This window comes from Psammomys obesus, unplaced genomic scaffold (assembly GCF_907164565.1).
Source record: "Psammomys obesus unplaced genomic scaffold, mPsaObe1.curated_primary_1811, whole genome shotgun sequence".
NCBI classification, from domain to species: domain Eukaryota; kingdom Metazoa; phylum Chordata; class Mammalia; order Rodentia; family Muridae; genus Psammomys; species Psammomys obesus.
In genome coordinates this window covers 1,602,321-1,628,571 of record NW_026591597.1, presented here as the reverse complement: position 1 = coordinate 1,628,571, position 26,251 = coordinate 1,602,321, and the positions used below count along the sequence as shown (strand labels likewise).

The window sequence follows — 26,251 nt, the reverse complement described above, 5'->3', positions numbered from 1 at the left end:
AACAGTGTGGTTTGCAGTCATGGCTGTTATAGAGATGGCACCTTTTGTGATAGGACAAGGTTGCTCTGTTTGAGGCCCCTGGTATATTTTCGTGTATTGGAAAATGATCAAAAGCTCTTACTCGTTTCAGGTCATCATAATTACAGCTTTTATAAAACAACAATAACTAACATATTACTGGCTGTCTACATACATAACAAAATTCCCATTATGGGAATGATTGACAGAGGGTCATTAATATCCTCTGAATACTGTGTTCAGCCTGGTTCCTTTGAGTTGAAAGTGTCAGAGCTAGGGAGTTCCACAGTTCCAGAGTGAGACTAACACAGCAATCTGTCACTATAATTTCCTTCACAAATAAATGTCTGAAATTACTGCCAAAGCTACAAATGTGTTTAGCTTTCTCAGCAGAATTCTTAAAAGGATATTGTCAGAGCCAAGAGTCCAGAATTCTCCTTGCTCTTGAAGGTGTCCTTTGTCCACTTGGGTTTTCCCTGTGTATTTTCCTTGGATTCATTTGTAGCTGTTTCATCAAATTGTCCCTTTAAGGTCCTGATAACTTCTTTCCAGTTTCTTCCTTTCCTTTCCTCCCCCCCCCCCTCCATGTTTTTCATTCTTATTGTCTAAGTCAAGACCTTCTGCTTGGCATTTCCCATGGCCTGGCAAATCAGCTCTCATGCAAGGGAAGCACTTGAAGGCCTCATTTTCCTCCTCTGAAGAGAGACTATGGGAATCCTAAACTAAGTGTTGAAAAAAGAAACAACATTGCAAGTTAGGTTTCTTTGTGTCTTCATTGGAAATTCTTTGTGTTGTATGTTCAGCATGCAGTTGGGAGTGTTACTCTACAGGATTCCTTTCAGGTACATGTCACAGGTTTGCTCTCCAGCACTGTGAAAAGGAACAAAAGGGGTATTTAGTACTTCAAGTTTGATCATGAGCAATTAAGAATGAGGGCAGATATAAGATGCAAAGAACTGAGCCTGTCATGCTTCCGTTAGTACTCAGGCTTTTTCATTTAGTAAATATTTAAAGCTTTCCCTCTTGGGTAAACCAATCTCTAATTACATAGGGAGGGTATTTTCTTCAAATTAGAGCATTCTCGTGGGCTGTTTTTGTTGCTAAGTTAGGAGATTGGGAACTAATGGCTTCTTGAAGTTTTGAAGTGTGAATGTTTAATCTGAATCATGTTGGGGCAGATCTAAAAGAGCATTTTGATGATGTAATGTAAGTGTTTAAACACAGTAGGGATGCTTCCGGGACAACCCATTAGATTCTTGGGAGGCTCTCAAAAGGTGGTCCAAGTTGACTTCTTTTTACATCTCGTGTCTTCTGACTTTTAGGTCTGCTCCAAGAAAACAATCAAAAACAAAAACATGGCTGCAAAGGAGAAACTGGAGGCAGTGTTGAACGTGGCCTTGAGGGTGCCAAGCATCATGCTGCTGGATGTCCTGTATAGATGGGACGTCAGCTCCTTTTTCCAGCAGATCCAAAGAAGTAGCCTCAACAACAACCCTCTTTTCCAGTACAAGTATTTGGCTCTTAATATGCATTATGTTGGTAAGTGTCTGCATGTGTTTTTCTGGATTTATAAGGAGTTTGTTTCCATTTATGTTTTTAAAATTATATTTTAGATTATAATTACATTAATTTCCCCCTTCTCCGTCACTCTTTCCAAACCCTCCCATATTCTTCTCCATGTTCTCTTTCATATTCATAGCAGTTTTTTTCATTAATTACCATTACACCCATTTTTTTGGATGAAATGAGCCCACAGTACATGGATTTGACAGTACTGATAGTTTTGAGTTTTGTTTATAGTTCTGTTTTACTATTATATAAGAATTACTAGAACCATAGGGAAACAGGATTTATTTTACTACAATAAGGTTGTAGGGCACATGTAAATAATGAGATATTTTCTTTGGAATTTGGCCTCTTCTAATTTGGGGTTAAGAAGTAATTGCCAAAATAAGCTTTTTTTAAATGCAATATTATTTTAAAAATATGTATCTCATTTTATATGTGTATGAGGGTTTGCCTGCATGTATATATGACACATTCATGTAGTGCCTACAGAGGCCAGAAGAGGGTGTTGGATCCCCTGGAACTGGAATTACAGGTGGTTTTAAGCAGCCATATAGGTGCTGAGAACCAAACCTGGGTTTTTAGGAAGAGGAAACAGAGTTCTTAAGGGCTAAGCCATTTCTTTAGCCTTTCTTACTATATTTGAGTCAAAATAAAGCATTGATATCACTTGCAATTATAATATTCATGTCAACTAAATGAAATTTTATATTGTAATATTTTCTTTCTTGGGAAAAGATAATCCTAGAATTAGACTTGGTATGCTTTGTAGTTAAGGAAAGTCAAGCTATTCAGGCATGAAACAAAGTTGATTCCAGTTAACTTTTAGCAACAAATGGCGTGTTTTTAGTTACCATCTCTAGTGTCTGGCTCCAAACACAGACAAAATGGTGTATTATACTGGTGTATTATTGTTACTACAATTTTGTTATTAGATTTGTAAAGCAACAAAGTATATCCTTCATAAAATTGTGGACAGTTGTCCTGTCTCTGTGAGCTTTTTGTTTTATCTTTAGAAGGGTCTCTGAGCCCCAACACGTAGCCTTTAGAGGCCTGTAAGAGCATGCCAGGTCAGTCATGGGAAGAGGCAAGGGGAGGTAGAAAGTTCGGCACCAGCGCAGAGCACATGGGATCCATGAACTCATCTCTCCCAGGTGACACAACCATGAGGACATGTGTGTCATGAGGAGCTTGCTTTATGTTGCATACACTGGAATGCTCAGCCTTATACTGGCCATGTGAACAAGTTTACGGAAAGTGGTTCCAGTCAGTTGTTGAATAATGACTAGGCTTAGATTTTTTTTTTAGCTTAATCTGAGAAGTATTTCATACTATGGTTTTACAAAATGCTTTTATCATATTATTTCTAGAAAATTTGGAATAGTTATTATAAAACAACTGCCTAATAAGTAAAAGCATTAATTTTAAAAAGTGAATAGGTTCTGATACAATTGAAATTGACTCTAGCTTATAATTTCCGGAACTCAGTAGAGCCTCCTTAAATACAGTGATTAGGTAGGTTCATGGTAGGGTGAGCACAGTGATTGATTGGTTGTGGTGTCTGTCAGAGTATTATGTAATCTAGTGTTTCAGTTTACAGAATTTACTCCTAGATACAGTGTAAAAATTCCCAAGAGCCAAAGTACTGCATTTGCATTTAGAAATCAGAACATTAAGAGTGTATGTTAAAGTGTTTCCCTCCCGTGGCTCTTCACGCAGTCCTCTGAGGGCCTCAGAATAGCTATTATTTCCTGTGTAGAGCTAGGTGTTGTCAGTGGGTGTAAGTCAGTATGAAAACATGTCTCCTTTTCCCTGTGATAGCTGTCAGCATAGTGGGCCTGGTTCAGAAGCCTCAGCTCTTACTCGTTTGTATGGAAACATTACTACTGCATTCAGGTGCTCAAGAGGTTTTTTTGTGGAGACTGGGTTTTAGTCTGCAGCCCAGTCTGTCCCCAGAGAAACTCAGAACTGCCTTCCCTTTCCTCAACCTCCCAAATGATCTCCTTGGAGCTGTCTAGCACACCTAGGAACATAAAGTTTTGCACTGTCTTTGTGTTTTATTTTGTTTTGTTTTTAAATTTTTATTTTGTTTGTTTGTTTTGGTTTTTCAAGACAGGGTTTCTCTGTGTAGTCTTGGCTGTCCTGGACTTACTTTGTAGAGCAGGCTGGCCTCGAACTCAAAGCAATTCACCTGTCTCTGCCTCTGAGTACTGGGATTATAGGTGTGTGCCACCGTGTCCTTTGTTTTTGTTTTTGTTTTTTAATGTCAGCACATTCTAGTCTGCCAAATTGTAAGAGTCTACTTAAATGTCCTTCTGTGAATTTGAGTTTGGAGGTGGCTGTGATGCTATATGCCTAGAAATCCCAGCTCTTGGAGGGCCAAGTTTGATGCCAGCCCAAGCGACTGAATGAGACCCAGTCTCAGAAAAACTGGGGCAGAGAGGGATCGTTGTGTTGTATTTTGCCATATTAATTTTGTGGTTTCATTATCAGGTTGAACTTTTTGCTTTGTTTGGAACTTACCTGCATAGGCAGGTCATGGTGTGTTGTTGGACAGTTCTAATGTGTGTGTATTAATTTGGCTCATCTCTTCCTCAGTGATTCTGTGCTAAATTCTGTGCACGCTCTGATCTGTTCCAAATGTTCTCTTGATCTTTTGTCTTCTGTCCAGTTAGTTACTATCTGTCATTTACAGAGGGTTTAGATTATATTTTACTGCCCAAGTTGGTAAGTTTCTTCCTTCTTAGTCCTTTTATGATTAGTTTTCTTTTTCTTGCCTCCCTTCCTTCCTCCCTTTCTTCCTCCCTTTCTTAGGAGAGGAAGCCTTTTAAAATTTTATTTTATAAAGTCAGTTGTTTTTTCCAAAAAGCAGAACACAATTTGAAATAACCATCATTCCTGTTCTCATCAAGATTCGAAATTATAGAGCTTTCATTGGCTTTCTAAGAGAGTTTAATTACCTAGTTTCATTCTTCAAACAAAAACCCTGTTGAAATTTTACTGCAGTTGTATTGTTAGTGTGAAATGATAGCATAAGGAGGTTCTTTTCTGTGAAACCATAGGTAGAGTATGTATACTCAAGATTTTTGGAGGGTGGGGTTTAGAAAAAGTGTCTCTCAATGACCTCAGACTGGCTAATAGGATAGGTGTGTGGGTGGCCACGGACCCTCAGGGGTCTACCTGTTTCTGCCTCCCCAATACTGCCATGGGAAGCACACACCACCATGCCTTTTGTCTTGCCTTGGGCCTCGGGATTTGAGAACTCAGGTTCTCTGACTCACTTTGCCCTAGTTCACTTTCTCTCACTAAAACACTGACCAAAAGTAACTTGGGAGAAGAAAGGGTTTGTTTCAGCTTTCTGGTCCATTGTTGAGGCTGGAACCCAAGGTGGAACTGAAGTCCAAACCATGGAGGACAGACACTGCCTGCTCGCTCCTCGATCATTGGCTCATGCGTAGCTAACTTTCTCATACCGTCCAGGCTCACCTGCCCAGGGACAGTGTCACTCATAGCGGGCCGTGCCTCCCACATCAGCCCTCAGTAAGGATTGTCTCTCAGGTACGACCGGATTCTAACCAGATCCAGGCAGTTCCTCAGTTGAGGTTCCATCTTCCCAGATGACGAGGTTATTTCAGGCTGACCATAAAAACTAATAAGTACCTCCCTCCCCTAGCCACAGTTCCTTGTCTAACTTACTTCTTTATTCCTTATGACTCCTTCCTTCCTTCCTTCCTTCCTTCCTTCCTTCCTTCCTTCCTTCCTTCCTTCCTCCTCCCCTCCTTCCCTCTCTTCAATCTTTCTTTGAGACAGGTAGGGTCTTGGATTGGTATCTACTACTTGGTATGAAGCTTAGGTTGGCCTTGACCCCTCAGCCCTCTTTGCTCAGCTTTATAAGGCCTGCAGTACCCTGTTCAGATTCAGGCTCCATAGGTGTTGATGTTGCTCAGAATTTGTGTTCCATTTTCACCTTGGGTTGTTTGGGTGATCTCCTGGTTGTGACTGAAAATCTGTTTCTATTTTCCACTGCCTTTGGACCACCTTTGTGTGGAGTTGCTGTTCTTCCTTGGTGACTCATGATGCTCTGTTCACACTCCACCTGGTTGCTTCTTCATTATGAAGGCCATATCTCTGTTACAGAGATAACGAGTTCCTTTCTGGCCACACGGGTTGTCTGTTATCTCTGTATTCTAGCTGGTACTTGACCTGCAGGGAACTCACCTCTAACCACCTTCTGGATGTCTTCGCTTGAACAGCCTGGCAATTACTTTGCCACCAGACACTGCACTTACACCTTGACCTCATGCCACACTTCCTCTTCCTCTCATGTTTATGGCAGAACCTCTTGATTACCCAAGCTAGAAAGTTCACAACCACTTCCACTTCTGTGTTTTCAACTGCTCACACAGAGAAACACTTAGATCTGTTTAAATATGTATCTCATAGCTGACTGCCAACTCCATACCCATGCTGCTGTGTTGACAATAAAAACTGACAAGTACCAGCTGGCCCAGGTCTTTGTCTAACCTAGTCCTTATGACGACTTCTCCTTTCTCCTTTTTTTTTTTTTTTGCTTCCGTTCTTCTTCCCCCAGTTTTTTCCTAGTTTTACCATCTCTAATAACAAATCAGTAGGCTCATCAGTAATGTGGTTTTGAGTGTTATGGTTTCATTTCTATTTTTTATATATGAGTGTTTGGTCTTCATATGTATCTGTGGGGCCCGTTCATACCTGGTGCCTATGGAGGCCAGAGAAAAGATTGAAGGTACACACAGTTTGTGTGCTGGGCATCAAACATAGGTCCTCTGCAAGAGTAAGTGCTCTTAAAGGCTGAGCCATCTTTTCAACCCCCATCAGTTATGTTTAAAGCAGGTCATCGCCTTTAAATGCTGCCAGCTTACGTAGTTATAAATGACTATTGGCTTAGCTTCTTCATTATCAACCTCATTTGGGGTTGTTTGGTTAATAGCACAGAGTGAATTGTGATGCATGTTTGCTTTAAAACCAAACTGTGACCTGAGTGAGGAGTTTCCAGAGTGGAAGAGGACCAGGTGAAGAGCTGTTGATGCCTGTTGGCTCTGTGACCACATAAATGGGCTCTATCTCAAGCTTTTTCTGATGTATGTCCATTTGGAACAAGAAGCAGTTTTTGTTTTGTTTTAATTTTTGGTTTTTCATAACAAGAAGACTTTGAAAATTATTTGTGGGTATTGTATCTCAAAATGGGTATCAATATTCAGAACAAGAATGACTGCTTTGTACATGATCCTTTATAGCACGAAAGAGAGAAGAGCAGTTGTGTAGAGACCACAACTGTATTTACTCCAGTATTTACTGAGGAAAGTGAAAGAAGAAATGAGAGGTCAAGAGGAACCCAGTGTCTCTGATTAAAGCATAACAGCATTCCCTGGGTTCAGCAGGATGTGGTTGAGAGTAGAAAGGTGAAAATGGTTTTGTAGCAGATGAAGGGTTAATTAGATGATTAGAAAATAAAAGTATTGGCAACAAATGGTTTGATATGATGGAGTGAAAAAGTTAATCTCCAAGAGGAAATTGCTGAAACATTTTGGGTTTTCCCTTCTGGGGTGGGGAGGAACATTTGACTATGCCAAGAACCTGTGTCAGGTGGTGATTGGGAAGATGTCGGGGAGTTGCAGGGGTTCACTTCTGGATATGGAAAAGTCTGAAGGGGCAGCTTCTGGGAGTCCAGAGAGAGGATGAGAGAACCAGTGTAAACAGGGAAGGTGGCATCGAGGAAAGGTGGGAGAGGAGTCACTTTGTGCGTTTGTGTGCCACACCTAATTATAAAGTAGAAAGATGGCGTAGAAAGTGACAAATCCTATTTCCAGTTTTAAAAATCTGTAGTGATATTTCTGAGCTGAATGAACCTTGTTACTGAAATTAAAAAGGTAACCTTTATTTGTTGATAGCTACTTGGAAATAATTTATTTCATCTTGTTTCTAATATTACTAATTACGAGGCAAAACTGCAATCATTTCTGTTTCATGTTCCTGCTGCAGGTTATGTCTTAAGTGTTGTGCTGCTCACTTTGCCCAGGCAGCATCTGGTTCAGCTTTATTTATATTTTTTGACTGCCCTGCTCCTCTATGCTGGACATCAGATATCCAGGTAAGGCTGCAACCCCAGCTTTGGGACATGTGATTGAGATCAAAGTTGTTGGTTTTTATTTATTTATTTTTAGTGAATACTGTTACAAAGCTAAGGCTTAGGTAGGTCAATTGAGACCCACTAAAGAAAAACAACAGATAGATTAAATATTTGTGTTAAAGGGGAATTTGTTAGATTGGCTTACAGGGTGCAGTGGAGATAGGCCAACTTCTGGTCTTCAGTGTACATTGAAAGCCCAAGAAAGTTGTCTCTAATATCTGTGGGGGATGCTGCTGCAGCAGGATAGATAGAGTTACCAGCAAGCATGAGGGAAAACAGGGGAAAAGACACTTCCTTCTTTCATTTCCTTGCATCTGAACTGGCAGGCGGTATGGCCCATTTTTAGGTGGCTCTTTCCACTTCAAATAATCTGATTAAGAAAATCCCTCCCAGCAGTGGATAGCCAAGATAACCATCACAGTAGGTTTCCAAAGCAGAGTTTTTTATACCTGTTTTTCCATAGATACTATCATTCAAGATTAATGGCTAAAATTGTGTTGAGATTGTGCTTTTGGGGGGGGGGGGCACAAAACAGGCCTTCAGGTTATATTTAAAGATGAGCTTCTGTATTACCTGAGAAGAGAATTCCTGCAGACAGACCGAGAGACAGCTTATCTCTCTCTGGCCTCAACTAGTCCTGTCTTCCTTTTGAAGACATCAACGTAAAATGATGAGAATCAGTGTGTTACGTTGCAGAAATGTAGTGTGGGTGGTTCCATCAGTTCTGTGGTGGGACTAATTGTGTCTGAAAAATGCTAAAGCTGAAGTCTGCCTTGCTACACGAATTTCTTGCCTTTGGGATAAAATGTTAAAGTGTGGTAGAAACTAAAGCGATGAATGTAATGGAGTAGTGCATACTTTGAGGTATAATTTCTTTTGAAACTTAAATTTTACAATTTTTCATTGACGTGTACTTACTGAAATGAAGTATACTCTGAATTCTAAGGAGATATGGCGGTGGCCTCGGGTGTAGAACAGGCCCTGTACATTTTAATATAGGCTTGAAGTTGAATCTAGAAGTCTCATGTTATATGGCTGAAATTGATTTATAGATGTTAAAAATTATAATCTTTCTGGTTATAAAGCTGCAGTACTCATTGTAGACAAACTTTGTGAAAGTGCAGGAAGTTTAAGGCAGTAACAGTTACCTGAAGTTACTGCTACTGTTCCGAGCCCTTCTGTTCCTGCACTTCTCTGGTTACAGAAGAGTAAGTGTAATAAGACACCTGAGCTGTCCCTTGTCTCTGGCCACTCTTGTTGGATGCAGCATCTTCACCCTCTTTAGGAGCTGACCAACTTACTTCTCAGGTTCTGTTTCAACACTAGGTCCTCTTCCTTAGAATCCTCAGTGTTCAAATCAAGCTCCGTTCCTCAAGTGGAGACAGTTGCCTTGATCACTTGGTGTCCTCCTGCATCATGTCCTTGGGTTATTCAGTGGAAACAGCTTCCAGTTACTTTGTGTAGCAAAGAGAGCAACATGACCTCACATAGCGCTGCTAGATGGCTTCGGTTAGTTCATGGTCAGGGTGGAAAGACGTTGATAAAAATGCTAAACAAAGAATTTTAATAAATTAAAGTCCCGTCCATGCAGTGCACTCTCTATTTAAGACCAGGGCTCTAGAGCTACCGCTTCAGTGTGCAAAGAGTGCCTAGACACCTGGGAGCCTTTTAGTTCATTCTTAGATGGAAGGTTGGATGGCTGGATGGATAGATACATTTAAAGTGCAAGTTGCTTATTAAGCACCAGAAAGATAAGACTTAGTTTCCACACCTAAAGAAATAGTGATGACAATCTTAAGGGACTGTGTGTGTACAGTTCTGGTAGAAAGTAAAGGCTCATTAAAGGTTCATTAACATTCTTTTAAGATAGGCCACAGTCATGTTCTGTGAAGGTTTTTTAGTGCTATTAATCTTTTAAAGATACTTCGAGCATTCTGTGGTATAGCTATGATCCTGGCCTTTCAGAGAGGATCATCAAGAAAATTTCAAAATTCAAGGTAGAGCTATCAAGCTGTTTTTTTTTTTTTTTTTTACAGTCATAATCCTGGGTGAAAGTCATGAGCATTTTCATGTGGTCTAATGGCAGTGTGATGACCCAAAACATGTAATTCTATTTTTATCTTCAGTATTACCAATCCACCAGTTTCCATATGAGGCAGAATCCTGTTATGTAAGGAAAAAGGGGGACACAGAGCACCTTCAGGGTACAAAGAAAAAGCCCTGTTATGATATGACAATTGGAACTATTTAGTTTTAGCAAAAGGATATTTTTTTAAATGTTTAATGTTTGTTCCCATCATTAGAAAGTTAAAATATACCAAACACTAAAAAGAATTTTGAATGTTTTATGGTGAGCAAGAGCAATATCCCATTCTCATTCATGTCACTTGGGGATCTGCAGATGGAATCTTGGGCAAGAGACCGGCAGGGAGGGGCAGTCCCGACTTGAGCTTGCTTCTCTTAGGGAGGGACATGGTCAGAGGAGAATTGTTTGTCAGCTCATGGGTGTGCAGCTGTAGCAAGCTGCTGCTTTAAAGCAACAGACAGTGCGTGTCTTAGGCTTTTGACGTTGAATGACTTTGAAGATAGGACATATTCTAGTTTTCCTTCAGTGCGATTCACTGTTCCTTTCTCGTGAAAGGTTGGCAAAGATGTGCTGCCCTCGAATTACGTGTGACCTGTAACATTTAACAGATACTATCATGTAAACATACTATATTTTAAGATATGAATGTTGATATCTTTACTTTAAAAATAGTGACATTAAAACTGCAGGTCACTGCAAGGCATGACAAACATACTGAAATCTACACACCTAAAGAAGATAAACAAGAAAGTGGACACGGGGTAAGATGATCAGTCCTCATTTAGAAAGACAAATGGGATGTGCATTGGACGTATGACAGGAGTCTACCACAGAAGGCATCTGAAAGACTCTACCTAGCAGGGTTTCAAAGCAGATACTAAGACTCATGACCAAACCTTCAGCAGAGTGCAGGGAATCATAAGAAAGAAGGGGAGTTAGTATGATGTGAAAAGGATAGGAGCTCTACAAGGACCAAATATATCTGGGCACAAGGTCTTTTCTGAGACTGACATTCAACCAAGGACCATGTATGGATATAACCTAGAACCTCTGCTCGGATGTAGCCCGTGGTAGCTCAGTAACCAATTAGTTTCCCATAGTAAGGGGAACAGGGACTATTTAGGACAGGAACTCAATGGCAGGCTCTTTGACCTCCCCACCCCCCAAGGGAGGAGCAGTCCTGCTAGGCCACAGAGGAGGACTTTGCAGCCAGTCCTGAAGATACCTGGTAAAACAGGGTCAGATGAAAGGGGAGGAGGTCCTCCCCAATCAGTGGACTTGGAAAGGGACAGGGAGGAGATGAGGGAGGGAGGATGGGATTGGAAGGGAATAAGGGAGCGGGATACAGTTGGGATGCAGAGTTAATGAAATGCAACTAATAATTTTAAAAAAAATTAAATTAAAAAAACTGCAGGTCACTTAATTCACTGCTTTCCAATATTTAAACTGTCACCTTAATAACCAAAAAAAAAAAAAAAAAGTTTTATAGTTTGATTTGTGTGTGGCTTCGCACTGGGTTTACACAGCCCCTTAAAGTCTGCAGCTCAGTTCAGTGGCTCTTGGTGCTTTTCCAGAGTTGTGCAAACTGTGGCCACAATGGACATTAGGCTTTTCTTGCTCCCCCCCAAGACAGTGATTCTCTACCTTCTTAATGCTGTGACCCTTTAATACAGTTCCTCTTGTAATGATCCTCAACCATAAAAATTTTTGTTACTATTTTATAACTATAATTTTGCTAGTGGTATAAATTATAATATAAATATCAGATATGTAGGATATCTGATGTATGATCCCTGTGAAAGGGTCATTCAACCCCCAAAGCAGTTTAGACCCACAGTTTGAGAACCACTGCTCTGAGACTTCTTAGTACTTCTCATATCCCATGAGCCCCTTGACCTTCATCTCAAGGCTACCATTAGCCTTATTCTAGTTTCTCTCTGTCTCTCTCTCTCTTTCTGTCTCTATGTATGTGTGTGTGTGTGTGGGGGGGTGTATGTGTACACATGTGTGAGCAGAGGCCAAGGCACCAGGTATCACCACTCTGCCTTGACAGTGGGGTCTCTCCCTGAACCTGAAGCCTAGCTAGACTGGCTGGCTGGGAACAGCTTGTCTCCACCCCTGCAGTGCTACAGTTACAGGACATGCACAGCCATGTCTGTGTTTTTATGTGGGTGTTGGAGATTCCAGTTCTGATCCCCAAGCAAGTGAACTGATGACCCTAGCCCTTATTTTGTCTTTTCTTGATTAACTTATCTTGAACTGTGCAAGCATGGTCTTTGATGCCAGGTTTTAACAGGTTGGTTCATATTGCAGTATTTTGGGTCCTTCCCTAACCTCCTTGCCTGTCTCTTCCTCCTTTTGAAGGGGGAAAGGGGATAGAAATGAGGTGAATCTAACCCAAGGCTTTGAAGGCACGCTGTACTGATGAGTTATAGCCCCAGTATTTTAAATCTTTTTTTGTCCAGTAGTATCCAGTGTGTAGCTTTAGTGCAGTTTTTTACCTGATACCCACATGGGCATTTGGTCATTTCTACTTTGGGGCTATTATGCTGTGACCGTCTATGTGCTAGTTTCAGTGTAGATATACACTTGTACTTCTCTTGGGCACATACCTCGGAATAGGGTGACTAAACTGTACAACTGCAGTCTCTCTGTTTAGCCTTTTGGGGGGGGTGGTATGGGAGGTTGAGACAAAGTTTCTTTGTGGCTAGCCTTGAACTCACAGAGGTCCATCTACCTCTGCCTCCTGAGTGCTAGGATTAAAGGTGCTCTATTTAGCTCTTTTGAGAACTGCAGGGTTTTTTGTTTGTTTGTTTTTTGTTGTTGTTGTTGTTTTTCCAAGTGACTGCTTTCCTGCAGCTCTGCCAACATCAGTACATGAGTCTCTCCATACCCTTGCCAACAAACCCTATTGTGGAGTCTTGGCCATGTGCGTGAAGTGACAGCTCATTAGCCTTTAGATTTTCATTTCTCTCTTGGCTAATGATGTCGAGTACTTTTTCATTGACCTATAAGTCTTATCTGGGAAAATGTTTATTTAGATCATTTGCCAATTGTTTTGATTGGATTATCTTTGTTGTTACTGAGTTGTGGAAAGTCTATATATATTCTGGACACGGGTTTCCTACTATCTAGTTGAATAGATAATTTGTGCCCTTCACTGCTACTTAAGACACAGTGTCTGGGCTGGAGAGATGGCTCAGCCCTTTAGAACTCAGGCTCCCAACGAGAAGAGGTCGTAAGACAGTGCAGTTTGCTCCTAGGAGATTCAGAATGTGGGTAATCTCAGTAATTAAATTGCTACTTCAGAAACTGGCTCTAGGATATATTTATCAGTATTGATTTTCTAAATTGAAAATTTTATTAACACTTGGAAAGCTGGGTTTCTGTTTTGTTGTTGCTGTTGTTAATTATTTATATCATGTTAATTTTTATCTTTGGGTTAAAACTTGTTTAGAATTTGACTGTGGACACTTTTTGTAGTATGGAGGAGTTAAATATTTAATACTCTGTGATTCTACTCAGTGCAATACAAACAGTTAAAAACCATTTATTTGCTGCGTGTGTGTGTGTGTGTGTGATGCACCATTTTGTACATGTAGAGCAGCTTTGGAAATTGATTCTCTCCTTCCACAGCCTGGATTCAAACCCAGGTCGTTAAGCTTAGTGGCAAGTACCTTTACCCCCTGAGCTGTCTCAGCAGTCCAGAGTGTAATAAAAATATTTATTAGTAGTATTCTAATTTAACTTGATTAAAATTTTTAAATGTTATCTCCCTTGATATTAAAAGTTGCAGAACTCTGCTTTTCACATGCAGTGATGCAGTTAGTGTATATCCCGGAATGATTACTAGTTTAAAATGGAGGCAGTCCAGAACTAAACCATGTGTGTTCCTATTAGCTTGTGGTCATGAATCACATGTATGATTACTTGTTTTTCTCAAAAAGAAAAGCTAGGCTTTAGTACTCTTAATTCTTGGTTCATGCACTAACTTGCTGGGTTCACACGTGACTTTCATTAAGTCCCTACTAGAAAGGGTTCTCAGAAGAGGAAAAGTGCATGATTTTCACCCTGGCTGGACAGGTGTGGAAGTTTGCTTTCAAATATAAAACATTCCCAAGAGTTCATATGTAAGGTAGAAACAGGTAGCTCCCTATTCCATGAAGAGCTCACCAGTTCAAGCTGTAGATCAGGGTGTCTCTGCCCTGGGAATAGTAGCATTTTAGACATGTTCAATCTCTGTTGTGGAGACTGCCCTGGATCTCTACCCACTAGGTGCCAGTAGACCTTCCTCCCAGGCAGTCACCCAGCCAAAATCTGTCCCTAGATGTCACCAAGCACCTCCTGGGACACGAACTGAGAGCTGCTGCTATGAAGTGGAACTTTGTCATGTATATCCTGAAGGTTAAGTTTTGACAGGAATAAATTTGACCAGTTTTCGACATTTTCCCCCTTCTTTCAGACATTGTTAAATGCAAGCACTAAATATTTGTCTAGGGGGGCAGAAAGGAATGGGAGGGAAAAAAAAAGCAGGTATCAAAATAATTAAAATTCGCCTGGATAGTAGCTCAGGCACTAGTCCAGTGCTGAGGCTATAGTACGTGTGTGTGTGTGTGTGTGTGTGTGTGTGTGTGTGTGTACACATCAGGTGCCTGAAAACCTGAGTGGGGGCTCTTATATGGGTACTTTTTATTTGTTCATACTGAAGGATTTGGAGCTCCTTTCTTTGTTCTGTATGAAAGTAGATTAGGTTTCTTTGAAATGAACATCTTTTGAAAGCTTCCTGTAAGTGGCCAGAACATACAGATTGTTCCCACGCTGTCCAGGGACCACGTCACCACTTAAGAGGCTGTTGCATAAAAGATTCAGCCACGAGCCACAGTGGTAAAGTAAGCTCCCTGGGTTTGTATTTTTGTTTCCTTGTTTTGTTTTTGTTTTTCTGTTCATTTCTTTGTAATGGCTTGTATATTATTTTATAACAAGATTTTTTTTTTTTTTTTTACTAATTGCAAGATGTCCTTGAGGGCTTCTCTGTGTATCTAATATATTCTTTATCCCCTTCCCCAAAATGTTCTAGTTGACAGTGAGGAGGCTCCCCCATAGGACTAGAGAACACTGGCCCTGTGTTTGGCTTGGTTTTGTAGTATTCAGGTTCGCTGTCAGCATTCCACACGTTACATAATTGAAAAGGGTTCACGGAGGAAATGACACTTTTGTTTCTGCAAGAATGGCAAGAGTGTTTCCAGCTGGCTTAGCACATTGTCCACGTACACCTTCCAGGCCGATCATTTTTCAGATGAAATTAGAACTCCATGGCCTGTACCGTGAATTTGATTGTGTCTTGAGGGGAACTCAAAAGTTTTGAAGTATGTACTTGTGTGTCGTGCATGTTGCAGGCTCACACGTATGTGGTTAGATGCACAGTGTAGGCAAGCATGTTGACACCAGATGTCGTCCTTCATTGCTCTTTGCTTTTATTTGCCAAGTCAGAGTCCCTGGCTGAACCCAGAACTCTCCATTCGTGGCCATTCTAGTTAGCCAGTTTGTTGGCCACTCTCTCCGCTGGGGTTATAGGCAATCTCCTGACAGTCCGGCTTTTATGTGAGCCACATTTCCCATGTTTGCATGGCAAGTGCGTTATGCCCTGATGTTAAACAACATCTTCCCAGTTGTTTTCCCAGGGTTTCCCTTCTTTTTTCCATCTCCTTCCCATCTTTTCTTTCTGTTCATTCCCATTCCCCCCCCTTCTCTGTCTTTATGTTTGCTGGAAGCTGGGAGGGTTTTCTCTGTCAGTCTGAGTTGCACCGAGGGGACGAATGTAATTGGACTTGGACATGTTTGTTAACTGCATCCTCATCTCAGTTCTGTACAGTCTGGTGTGCAGTGCTATTCTAGACAGGGTATTTCCATAGTAGTTTCCCTATGAGCTTAGCCCTTTCGCCACAGTCAGTTTCATTTCTGACAAGCTAAGCTTAGCTCAGCTGGTCCAGCAAGGGATTCTAGCTGTTTCTGGGCTTGGCTGTCTTACTGAGGCCAGCCAGATAGATTCTGAAGGCTTTTCCTGATGAAGATGAAGGGAGGTAAAGGGGCTAAGAAAGATGCTGTTTTCTGGAGTAGGCAGGGATAGTTTGGCTTGGAGCCAGGAAGGTGGCAGAGAGAGAGGGAAGAGAGAAGCCATGCCTGGGGTCCTAGAGGGTGCAGTACAGGTACCAGCTGGCGGGAATGGTTCAGGGTATTGTGGTTAAGGCTGATTATTCTACTGGGATGTAGACTTCACTCAGTGTCCTTACCTGAGCAATTGTAGTTCACATACAGAGCATGAAAGAATGAAAGTAATGAAAGGTATTAGAAGAAAAGGTTTTAGGATCAAAAGGGTACAGTAGGGGCCTGACTTCTATAACAACTTACAAAGGGAGGAATCAAACAAGTGTTACTCAGGCTCAAGTAAAAGGTGCATGGGGCCAGTTAGATGAAAAGGAACCTGGCGGTGTAGAGGGTAAAAGGTAATTTTTAAATACAGATGTGAACCTAAGAACTTGGTTTTCCACAAGTTTCGAATGGTCACAGCATTTGCATGTTATTACCCTGTTTCCTACAGTTGTAGCTGACTGTGAGCATGGTGCTGCTTTTAGCCCAGCATCATGTGTATACAATAGTTGGTGTCGGGGTTACAGTTTTCCCTGTCCTGGCTAGACAAACACTACCACTGAGTTGTTTCCCCAGCTTCTCCCTGTAAGTCTTGTCATGTGATGTTAGGGTTTAAGATAAGGAAACCCAAAGACAAAGCAAAGCTTTTAAGAAGGGGAGCTAACCAGGCAGTGATGGCACACATCTATAATCCCAGCAGTCCGGAGGCAGAGGCAGGCCATTCTCTGAGTTCAAGGCCAGCCTCATTTACAGGGCAAGTTCCAGAACAGCCAAGGCTACACAGAGAAACTCTGTCTAGAACCCCTTCATCCCCCAAAAAAGAAAGTGAATTAAAAGATGGCTTCTTTTAGGTAATGTGAGCCCCTGACACTCCTTGTGCAGTGGGATGTTTTTGCAGATAATGTCGAGTCTGCAGTTGTATGACTTAATCGTGATATATCCAACAGGGTCCTCTGCTCTGCAGTCTCCATAGGCTCTATCTGAGCTCCTGAGACTCAGGCCCTGGGAGCCTCTTGTGCTGAATTGGCATTTCTGTTGGTGTGAAATGCCCATGGCAGAGTGCATCCATGTACTCACCCGACTTTACATAATCCCCAAACATTTCATTACATCAAAATGAAACCCATGAGTCCTCAGGCAGTGTCCTACTTTCACTTCTCTTGCTGTGCTACAATAACCCTGATAGAAGTGATATGGGAGGGAAAGGGTTATTTTGCTAGCCTATAGTCCTATTGTGGAGAAGTCAGGGCAGGAGCGGAAAGCACCACATTCACAGTCAGGAGCAGAGGATAGACAAAGGGACCCTTTCTTGTTAGTCTCAGCCAGCATCCTCTACTCCCATGGGCTCAGCCTGGTGACATGGTGCTGCTTCATTCAGGGTAAGTCTTCCCATCACAGTCAAGACAATCTCCCACAGACATGCCCACAGGCCAGTCTGTTCTAGACAAGCCCTTAATTGAGACTGCCTTTTTAGGTGATTCTAGGTTATGGCAAAATGACATTTAAAACTAACCACCATGTGCAGTTATGTTCATATCCACATGCTCACGTCCCTCTTTCCCAGGCTCTGGCAACTTCTAGTATGCTTTTTGTCTGTGGGTTTTCTCTGTCCCCTGTTGAAATTTGAACTGGACCAGTGTACAGAATGTGCTGTGGCCACAAGGAAAGAGCTGAGCTCCAGGAGCTTGGGCAATGCCAAGACTCAGTCATTTCTCCTTTAGATAGAATTTGTTGCCTGTGTAGCATGTCAAAGGCTTGTGGGTATTAATGGTGTTTGCATGCTGTATGCCTGCTGTTTCTCTTCTACCCTAGAACTATAAAGTTGTTGCGTTGATCATAATTTCACGTCTTGTTTGCAAAGATCACCTCTGTGCCTCTTCAGAACTGATGTTTTGGGGACTGTCACTCACACTGTAGAATGCTTACTTAGCCTTCACCCACCAGGTGCCAGCATGCCCTCTCCTCCCCAGGCAGCCAGCATGACAAAAGTGTCCCTTAGACAGTTGTTCCTGGTTGACTAATGCTGACTAAAATCTTTTCTCTGGAGAGATTGGCTCTTTTCTTTGAGTCTAAATGTGAGTACATGATGTGTTTAGAGACAGTCATCAGAAGGTGATAGAGAATTGTTTGCTCCATGGCCCGAGGGCTTAGTCACTGCCCTTTTAATCATTCCCTAAACTGTTCCCTAATCTAAAAAAAAAAAAAAAAAAGTTTAACATTTTGAACTTTTGGCAGCCCCCTGCTGTTTGGTTATGTAAAGCTCATTCTGAGCTGACTATGCCATGCTAAAGGAATTCAAACTGATTGCCTAACTGGAAGTAATTTTGTAGAAAAAGTAAATACAGAATTTGAGTCTGTTAAAAATATTTGAAACATTGAAAGTATTTTAAAATACAGTGAATAAAGCATTCAACAGTTGAAAAAAACGGAGAATTATTTTTTCACAAACTTCCCTTTAAAATAAAAAACTTGGGTTGGCTATCTTGTAGCAGCCCCATGACTTAGCAGATAGTTAAGATACACCCTTTTTGTGTTTCCTGCGTGTGTCTTATAAACAATTCTCACATGAGTGCTTAAAGCTTCTTACTTGTCTCATCCTGAAGGAATTACATCTGGAAGGGGCTGTTGGATGTGATCTGGTACTTGTTTAAAACATAGGTATTGGAGCTGGAGAGGTGGTTCAGCCATTAAGAGTGGGCACTCTTCTCGTTAAGGACCCACAAGGCTGTCTCACAACCACCCTTGACTCCCGCTCCAGGCAGTCTGATGCATCTTCTGGCCTCCCCAGGCACTGCATTCCCCAGTGCACAAACCCACACATAGATATATACACATATACCTAATTTTTTAAAAAAGGAAACTTTTAAAATGTAGGCATTGCAAATATCTCTTCTTACAGTTTCTTAGGTATTATAGTTCTAATCATAGACCCTTTGTATATTTGAAAGAATAGTTGTGAAGGATTGTCCTACTGTGAGGTGGTTTTATGTGTAGCTAATAGAATAGTTGAGGACAGACCTTGGAGGAAGTAAGACAGAGGTGGTGATGGGAACAAGTCAGATAAGTAATTTCCTGTACTGCCTGTCAGTAGTCGTTTTCTTTTCCTTAGTTCTGAGAGAGGATGCCTCAAGTTTTTTGTTTTTTTTTTTTTTTTTTGTTTTGTTTTAATTGGGTATCAAATATTGAGTAGGGTGATGGGAAAAGAAAAAAAATCCCACAAAATACAACGTGGACAGCCATCTCTGCAGAGTCAAGTTCAATTGCAGTGAGCTCCACCTGTTTCTATTGTCTGAAAGATAAGATAAAGGCTCTGTATATAATGCTTTTATGTCTAAGGCTTTCTGAGAAGTGAGTTTTTATGAATAGGTGACTGAGCTGCCTCCCCTCACGCAGTATATTGTTACTGTTTTTCTTCAGGGACTATGTCAGGAGTGAACTGGAGTCTGCCTATGAAGGACCAATGTATTTAGAACCTCTCTCCATGAATCGCTTTACCACAGCCTTAATAGGTAAGTACTAACAAGTAAAGGTATAGGAAACTGTCTATGGTTAAGAAAAAAAAAAAAACAACAGTATTTAGTCATTTAAAAATTCAAGTTTGTTTATTGGCTCTCCAGATTAAGGCACTGTTTTGTTTTGGGTTTTTATGTGTTTATACTTAGGACCTTTTGTTCCTTCGTTTTGTTTTGGTGGTTTGAGTCAGGGTCTTGTGTAACCAGGGAGCTCCAATTTCTCCCTCCACGCCCCTCAAACTCCTGACCCTCGGTCCCCTGCTTCCCTGATGCTGTTTTCACAGGCAGTCAGTGCCACGCCCCACTCTGATAGGTATCTTTGTACTCTTACTTTCTTTGCCCTCCCTCCCTTCCTTGTTTTATTTCTGACAGCACCTCTTGTAGCTCAGGCTGGCTTTGAACTCACCAAATAGCCAAGGATTACCTTGAACTGCTGTTTCCCCTCCTGAGGGCTATTGTGTTATGAAGTGCTGGGGATTAAGCCCTGGGGTTTGTACTTGCTTAGTTAGAAACAGACAAAGAATAATTGTGTTGCACAAAGAAATACAAACAAAATGAAAGAAGCCAGACAAGGGTGGAAACCAAACCTGGCTAGCAAGCATGAGCTCATGGGGGCAGGAAGTTCCCCTAGATTTTATTCTAATGCAGGTATTGATCAGCATTTTCCCATTGGTTGGGTTCTGACTCACATATTTCGAAATTGGCTAGTTTTATAAGAATCAGCACAAAGGAAGTGAAGGAGAAGGGTAAGGGGTCAGGAGTCAGCTCCTCAAGTTAGGTGAGTGCAGCCAGGCCTTTCCAGTAAGCAAGTTTTGTCAGGTGGAAAGATTCAAAGGTTAGCATAATAGGTAGGAAATTCATGGAGCTTAGGGCCTTGCTTGGCAAACTAACTTTATAGAAAACAAAAAAAAATATCAACTTGTCACCTCTAACACTCACAGGCTCGCTACCAACTAAGCTTTGCCCCAGCCTACACATACTCTCTCTCTTTCTTTCCCTCCCTCCCCCTTCCTCCTGTCATTCCTTCGTTCTTCCCTCTTTCCTTCCCTCCCTCCTTCCCCATCTTCCTACCTTCCCTCCTTTCTCCATCCTTCCTTTCCCTCTCCCTTTTCCCTTTCTCCTTCCTTTCTTCCTACATTTATTGAGTGTGTGTGCTCTCAAATGTATGTATGCATGAATGTGTGCTCATGCCTTCATGTGTTCATGTACATTAGATGACAGCTTGCAGGAGCTGGTTTTCTCTTTCCATCTTGTGGGGCCTGGGAATCCATCTCAGGTCATCGTTTTCCACATAGATGTTTCTTATTATTTGTATTTATGATCATATCAAAAATAGTTCATAGAGGCTTGTGGTTCTTAAAGGGTTTTTTAACTATCTGGGGAGATTAATTTTTAAAGAGCTAGTCATTACTGTGAAAGGCTAAAGTGAATTAGATAATGTCTCAGATTTAGTTACTTCTGTTGAAAGTGAACATCCTGCTGTCAGAAATAAATCTTGTACAGGATTGAGGCAGAATGTTAAAAATAGAAGTACTGACTTAAGAGCAAATAGATATAGTCCAAAGTGAGCCACCCACCCCTGCCATGCCAGAGACCCCCAACAGGAAGTGAGGGAACCAACTCTCAGGCCACACCTCTGGTAAGAGACTGTTAAAGAGAGGGAAACTGAAGAGGAAGAGGTCTTCTGAAATGACATCCCAGCTCTTTGCACAGGGAGGTTTCAGGGGTGGACCTCAGAAAGAGCAGTGTGTCTGAGCACTGACCGAAAGCTTTATTGTCCAGAATTTACATGTGGCTGCCGAGCACGCAAAACAACACACTTCACATTGTCATGTGCTCTGTGTGCAGGACACAAACTCAAGGTTTACTTAGTGGAAAGGGGTGTAAAACATCTTTTTAATCTCTAATACATGCTAAGATTTAGGGTATGTTTGGTTATGTAAAGTATATTGTTACTTGATTTTGCCTCTTTCCCATTACTTTTTGAAATGAGACTCCTAGGACAAAATTCACATTCTCTGTGTAGCTCCTCTCCTTGTTCTGATGTGACATCCAGCCAGCAATAGGCCTGTTGCGCTGTTGAGTGAGGAGTAAAAATTTCTTGCAGGATTTTCCCCGTATCTTCTGAATTGGGAAGGCAAAGGATGAGTTTGCTGAATTGGGAAGGGTGGAAACAAAACAAAACAAAAACCAAAAACAACTGGCTCGGATTTTCTCTTGAACTTCAGATTCGCAGCGTCAAAACTGGCCAGTAGTCTATCCTTCTTAGGTAGCAGAGGTGCCTAGTAATGAGGCTGGTCTTGGAGGCACATGTATTTTCCCTTAGGAGGAAGATCAGTTTGGCCTGTCTGGGTCAAAGGGCACAAAGAACACCACAAGCTCAGCGAAACAGAGCTGACCCACTTCCCCCACCGCACTGTAGAGTCAGGGAAGTAGACTCCAGCGTAGCTCTTCCTGCTCTGCCAGTTGTAGGTTGTCTGTGTTAGCAGAGGAGGGGAAGCCTCAACTGTGCCACCTCTCCAACCTCCTCCTCTTCCTTCTTCTTTCATTTGTTTGTTTATTTGAAGCAGACTCTGCTCTGGTCCAGGCTGGCTTGGTTATATTCTCGAGTATTGATAAAAAACTTAACTAAGAGCTAGTTGATGAGGAAATAAAATTATATTCGTGCCATATTAAGGAGTGTTTCTTTTTTCACATTGATTTTAAAGTAAACCCCTGCTTTTGTTTCAGTAATTCTAAACTTGGGTTGCAGATACAGCTTCATAGTAGCACCGTTAGCTTGACAGGATAAGACCCTGGGCTCCATTCCCAGCACTACAGAAAGAGAACTAACAGACAAAAAAACAGCGGTGGTTTGCCTAAAACAACAACAACAAGAACAGAACCCCCAAAACAAAACCAAAGCCATTTTACATGTGCCATGCTTTGTGAGAGGTTGCAGCCTTCCTGGAGCTGTTTCTGCAGACGGTCCCGGATGCCTGTCCTCCCAGGCCTCTTCAGGCCCTGGTGACTCCTTCCTTCCCTGCTGTGGTGCTCTTCCTTCTGGGAAGCAAGCTGCTTGCTTACTGTCCGTATTCTCCAGTCCAGTTCTCTCCAGTCTCTTATCTTCACATTCTTGTCTGTGAAGGAGCTCTGCTTTTGTTTCGCTTTCTGATTCATCAGTTCTGTCTCCAGCCTGCTTTTTCTACCAAGTTTCTAGTATACACTTGTTGCCGTTGTATAGCTGGGGAGATGGAGGCAGGAGGACCCTGAATTTAAAGTCAGCTGGGGTGACACAATAAGATTATCTGACTCATTTTAGGAATTTGGCATAAGTAAATATTAGGAAACATTTCCAGTTTAAGGTTGCTGAAGTGTATTATAAAAGTGCAGAGCTGTCACAAATGTATATGTTTTTTCTTGTTAGCACTTTATAATTATGTGACTTGGAGAAAAGGCTAAATGCTAATATTATGTCAAATCCATTCAACATAAGGTGCCTCGCAAGCAATAACAGTAACTGCTGTAGTGTGGAGCTAGCAGTGTATGCTAAACAACTAACTCATACACTCTGATCGCTATACAAAATATTGGTGTGTGATCAGGGGCTGGGGAGATGATGGCTCAGTGCTCAAGAGCACTTGCTACTCTTTGAGGACCCGAATTCAATTCCCAGCATCCACATCTTGCTGCTTACTTCGGTCTTTTAAGTCTAGCTCCAGTTGTAAGGGTTCTGACTTTTCTGGCCTGCTCGCGCACGTGTGCACACACACACACACACACACGTACATGCATATAACACAAGTAATAAAGTAATAATATTTTTTTAAACAACCAGAATATTAGTTATCTACTCATGTACAGAGTAATCTGGATGGGTAATGGGTGTGTGTGGCTGTCACACAGTGAGCTGATAAACCTGTCACACAGTAGGCTGCATAGTCAGCTTCCTTTGTGGTTGGGGAGCTGCTGGTACTGCAGGGCTTCTGCCTCTTCCTCTGCACTTCTTTCTGCCATGATTCTGTTGATCCTCAGCCCTCTGAAAAGAAAAAAAGTGCAAACTTTTCAGCCTTAGCTCTGAGGATGGGCTTATTTGGGAGGTTTCTGTGGTTTTGTTAGCAATTCACAGCCTCAGAACAGGTGGCGGGCATCCTGTGGAGGGTGCTGTGATGGGTGTGGGCAGCCTTTATCCTGGTCTTTTTGCTTTTGCACACAGTGCAGAATACTCAGTACCGAATCCTTTGAAAGAGGAGCTGTGTGAAAAGCAGCAGCTGAGCTGTTGTGACATTGGAATAGACATTTAAAAATCCTTTCTCTGCTGCTCAAGCCATCGCAAATGTGATTAAGAGCTGTAGAGTTTTGTTTTTTTTTTTTTCTGAATCAGCCTTAGGGATTAAGTATTCCAAGTTCACTGGATGTGCAAATATGTAATTACATCCAGATGAAATTAAAATCTGATTTAAAACAGTGTTCAAGAGTCTTTTAGACTTCTTCAAAAGCTATGTTATCATCCTTATTTTTTTTACATTTTTAGTATGTGTGTGTGTGTTTGAGAGAGAGAAAGGGAAGGAGGGAGGAGGAAGTATCTAAGGATACTGATACAGTAGAACAATTTGCTTTAGGAGTTCTCTCATTCCACTGTGATGGTCCTGGCCTATAACTTAGGTCATTAAGCTTGACAGCAAAGCTGGTCCTATAGTATCATCATCATCATCATCATCATCATCATCATCATCATCATCATCATCATCATCATCATCATCATCATCATCTTGCTTCTCTTTGCAGGTCCAAATGCTCAGGGTTAAACACCATCTGTTTCCCATTTCAGGTCAGCTAGTGGTGTGTACCTTATGCTCCTGCGTCATGAAAACAAAGCAGATCTGGCTCTTCTCAGCGCACATGCTTCCTCTGCTGGCCCGACTCTGCCTCGTCCCGCTGGAGACCATTGTCATCATCAACAAATTCGCTATGATTTTTACAGGACTGGAAGTCTTGTATTTTCTAGGGTCTAACCTTCTAGTACCGTATAACCTCGCCAAGTCTGCATATAGGGAGCTAGTGCAGGTAAGAGGTTGACACATGACCCGGTGAAGAGCAGCTCACTTGCATTCCAGCTGTGGCTGTGGTGACACCCTGTTGGGAGCAGCCACTGCATTCCTAGGAGGAGGCAGTAAAGGGGTGGTTCTCTGGGTACAGGGTACGTGGGGACATAGCCTGAGGCTGCCCTTGACCTGTATGATCTTGGTGTAGCCACTTCTCTGTACTCTTCTTGTGGGGTAGCTGTAAGGTTGAGGTAAGCTCCGTGCCAGGCAGGGACGGTGTGTCATGTCGTAGTATTATACTAAGGACAAAAATAGGAAAAACCAAGAACCTAACAGGCAGACCTTGATTTTCCTTCTGGCTCTGGTCTTACCGTGTCAGCAGCTTCTTCACTTTGTTCGCTTGTTTAGACTGGGAAGCTGTCAGAGTTGGAGTGGCAGTGTGATGGGTCTCATTTAGAAACAGCACCAGAGGCTGGCACACAGAACATGCTGCTTGTGATTGCCTTTCTCAGTTCTTAGCCTTTGCCCTAGGACAGATGATTCCCAGATTACACATCTGCAGGAGTGTTTCATCTAATTGATAAGCCTGATTGTAAATGAAGAGAATACTGATCTGGTTTCTCTTTCACCTCTTGGCTGCATGCAGGACTTTCACATACAGGAAACTCTCAGATGGACCAGATTGATACCCCTTGGGGAGAGGTGCCATCCTGTGCTCTGCCAGCAGATCTTTGAGTACTATTCTCTGAGCCCTGGGCCTTAGCCTGATTCTCTCCTCTTTCCTCGTACAAGTCATTAACTTGGGTGGTTCACAGGGTAGGGCTGTGCTTGTATTCAGGATGAGAACGAGAGTCAGCTCAAGACCTGCAATTTATCCTCAGGTCATTGTGGTGTGGAGCAGTTCTAGTTTCTAATAGAGAGTGGCCATTTTGTAAACCTTTATTTACATAAATATTTAATGGCCATATGACAGCAACTATTTCTCAGGTCACGATCACCCCATTGGTTGCTATGTGATTCACACATCGCTAGGGTTAAATGGGTGAACATAAATTACAGGTTATAAAGTTTATGACTTGAGAATTGCATAAGCAAGAAATGGAAAATGGCAGGTTTTTAAGTGACTGTTCTTGAGTGAAAAAGAGGCAGCCTACTGCCTACTTTTGTTAAGTTGGCTTGTAATAATAATTTTATAGCTAGATAAACGTTTTCTAAATGGAAAAAAATAGAAATTAATTTTGACTAGGTTGTAGAAAAGCATGTTTTACTGACACTTAAGTATTTAAATGTAGGAAAATCGCAAACATGTCGCAAAGGACCAGTTTCAGATTCAAGGCACATGGTGGCTCACATACCCATAATTCCAGTTCCAGGCACTCTGCTGCCCTCTTGTTGCCTCGGAGGGCGCCCGCGTGTACATGGTCCACTCACGAAGGCTGGTACACAATACACACAAATTTGGGGGCAATCTGAAAAAAAAAAATTAACCACAAATTAGTGCGAATGTATTTTAACATCACAGCTCATGCTCTTTATATTTTATTGATGTGTCTTGGCTTCTAGGTTAAGGACTGTGGGCCACCTGTCATAGCGCTACTGGCTGGCCTGCATCTGCCTGACTCAGGAACTCTGGAATCTTGCTTCCATGTGTTGTTGCAGACTTAATAATCAATAATTTATTCAGTAATTAATAGTTCCTGCTAATGAAGTTTGTGAGAGATGAATATACACT

General features: G+C 41.8%; 1 protein-coding gene across 6 annotated transcripts in view; it reads left to right on the top strand.

The window, feature by feature from the left end:
- Rnf145 (ring finger protein 145) overlaps positions 1–26,251 on the top strand; it is a 44,590-nt gene that overhangs the window by 4,685 nt on the left and 13,654 nt on the right. For 4 of the 6 annotated variants that reach the window (XM_055610695.1, XM_055610694.1, XM_055610693.1 and 1 more), the window contains exons 2-5: positions 1,341–1,557; positions 7,603–7,711; positions 19,401–19,492; positions 24,306–24,541. In XM_055610695.1, the coding sequence (XP_055466670.1) occupies positions 1,374–1,557; positions 7,603–7,711; positions 19,401–19,492; positions 24,306–24,541 (621 nt within the window). In that variant the 5' untranslated portion in view covers positions 1,341–1,373. Of the gene's footprint in view, positions 1–735; positions 768–839; positions 861–1,340; positions 1,558–7,602; positions 7,712–19,400; positions 19,493–24,305; positions 24,542–26,251 lie in introns of those variants that run through there. The other 2 variants (XM_055610698.1, XM_055610697.1) reach the window with 2 other exon arrangements.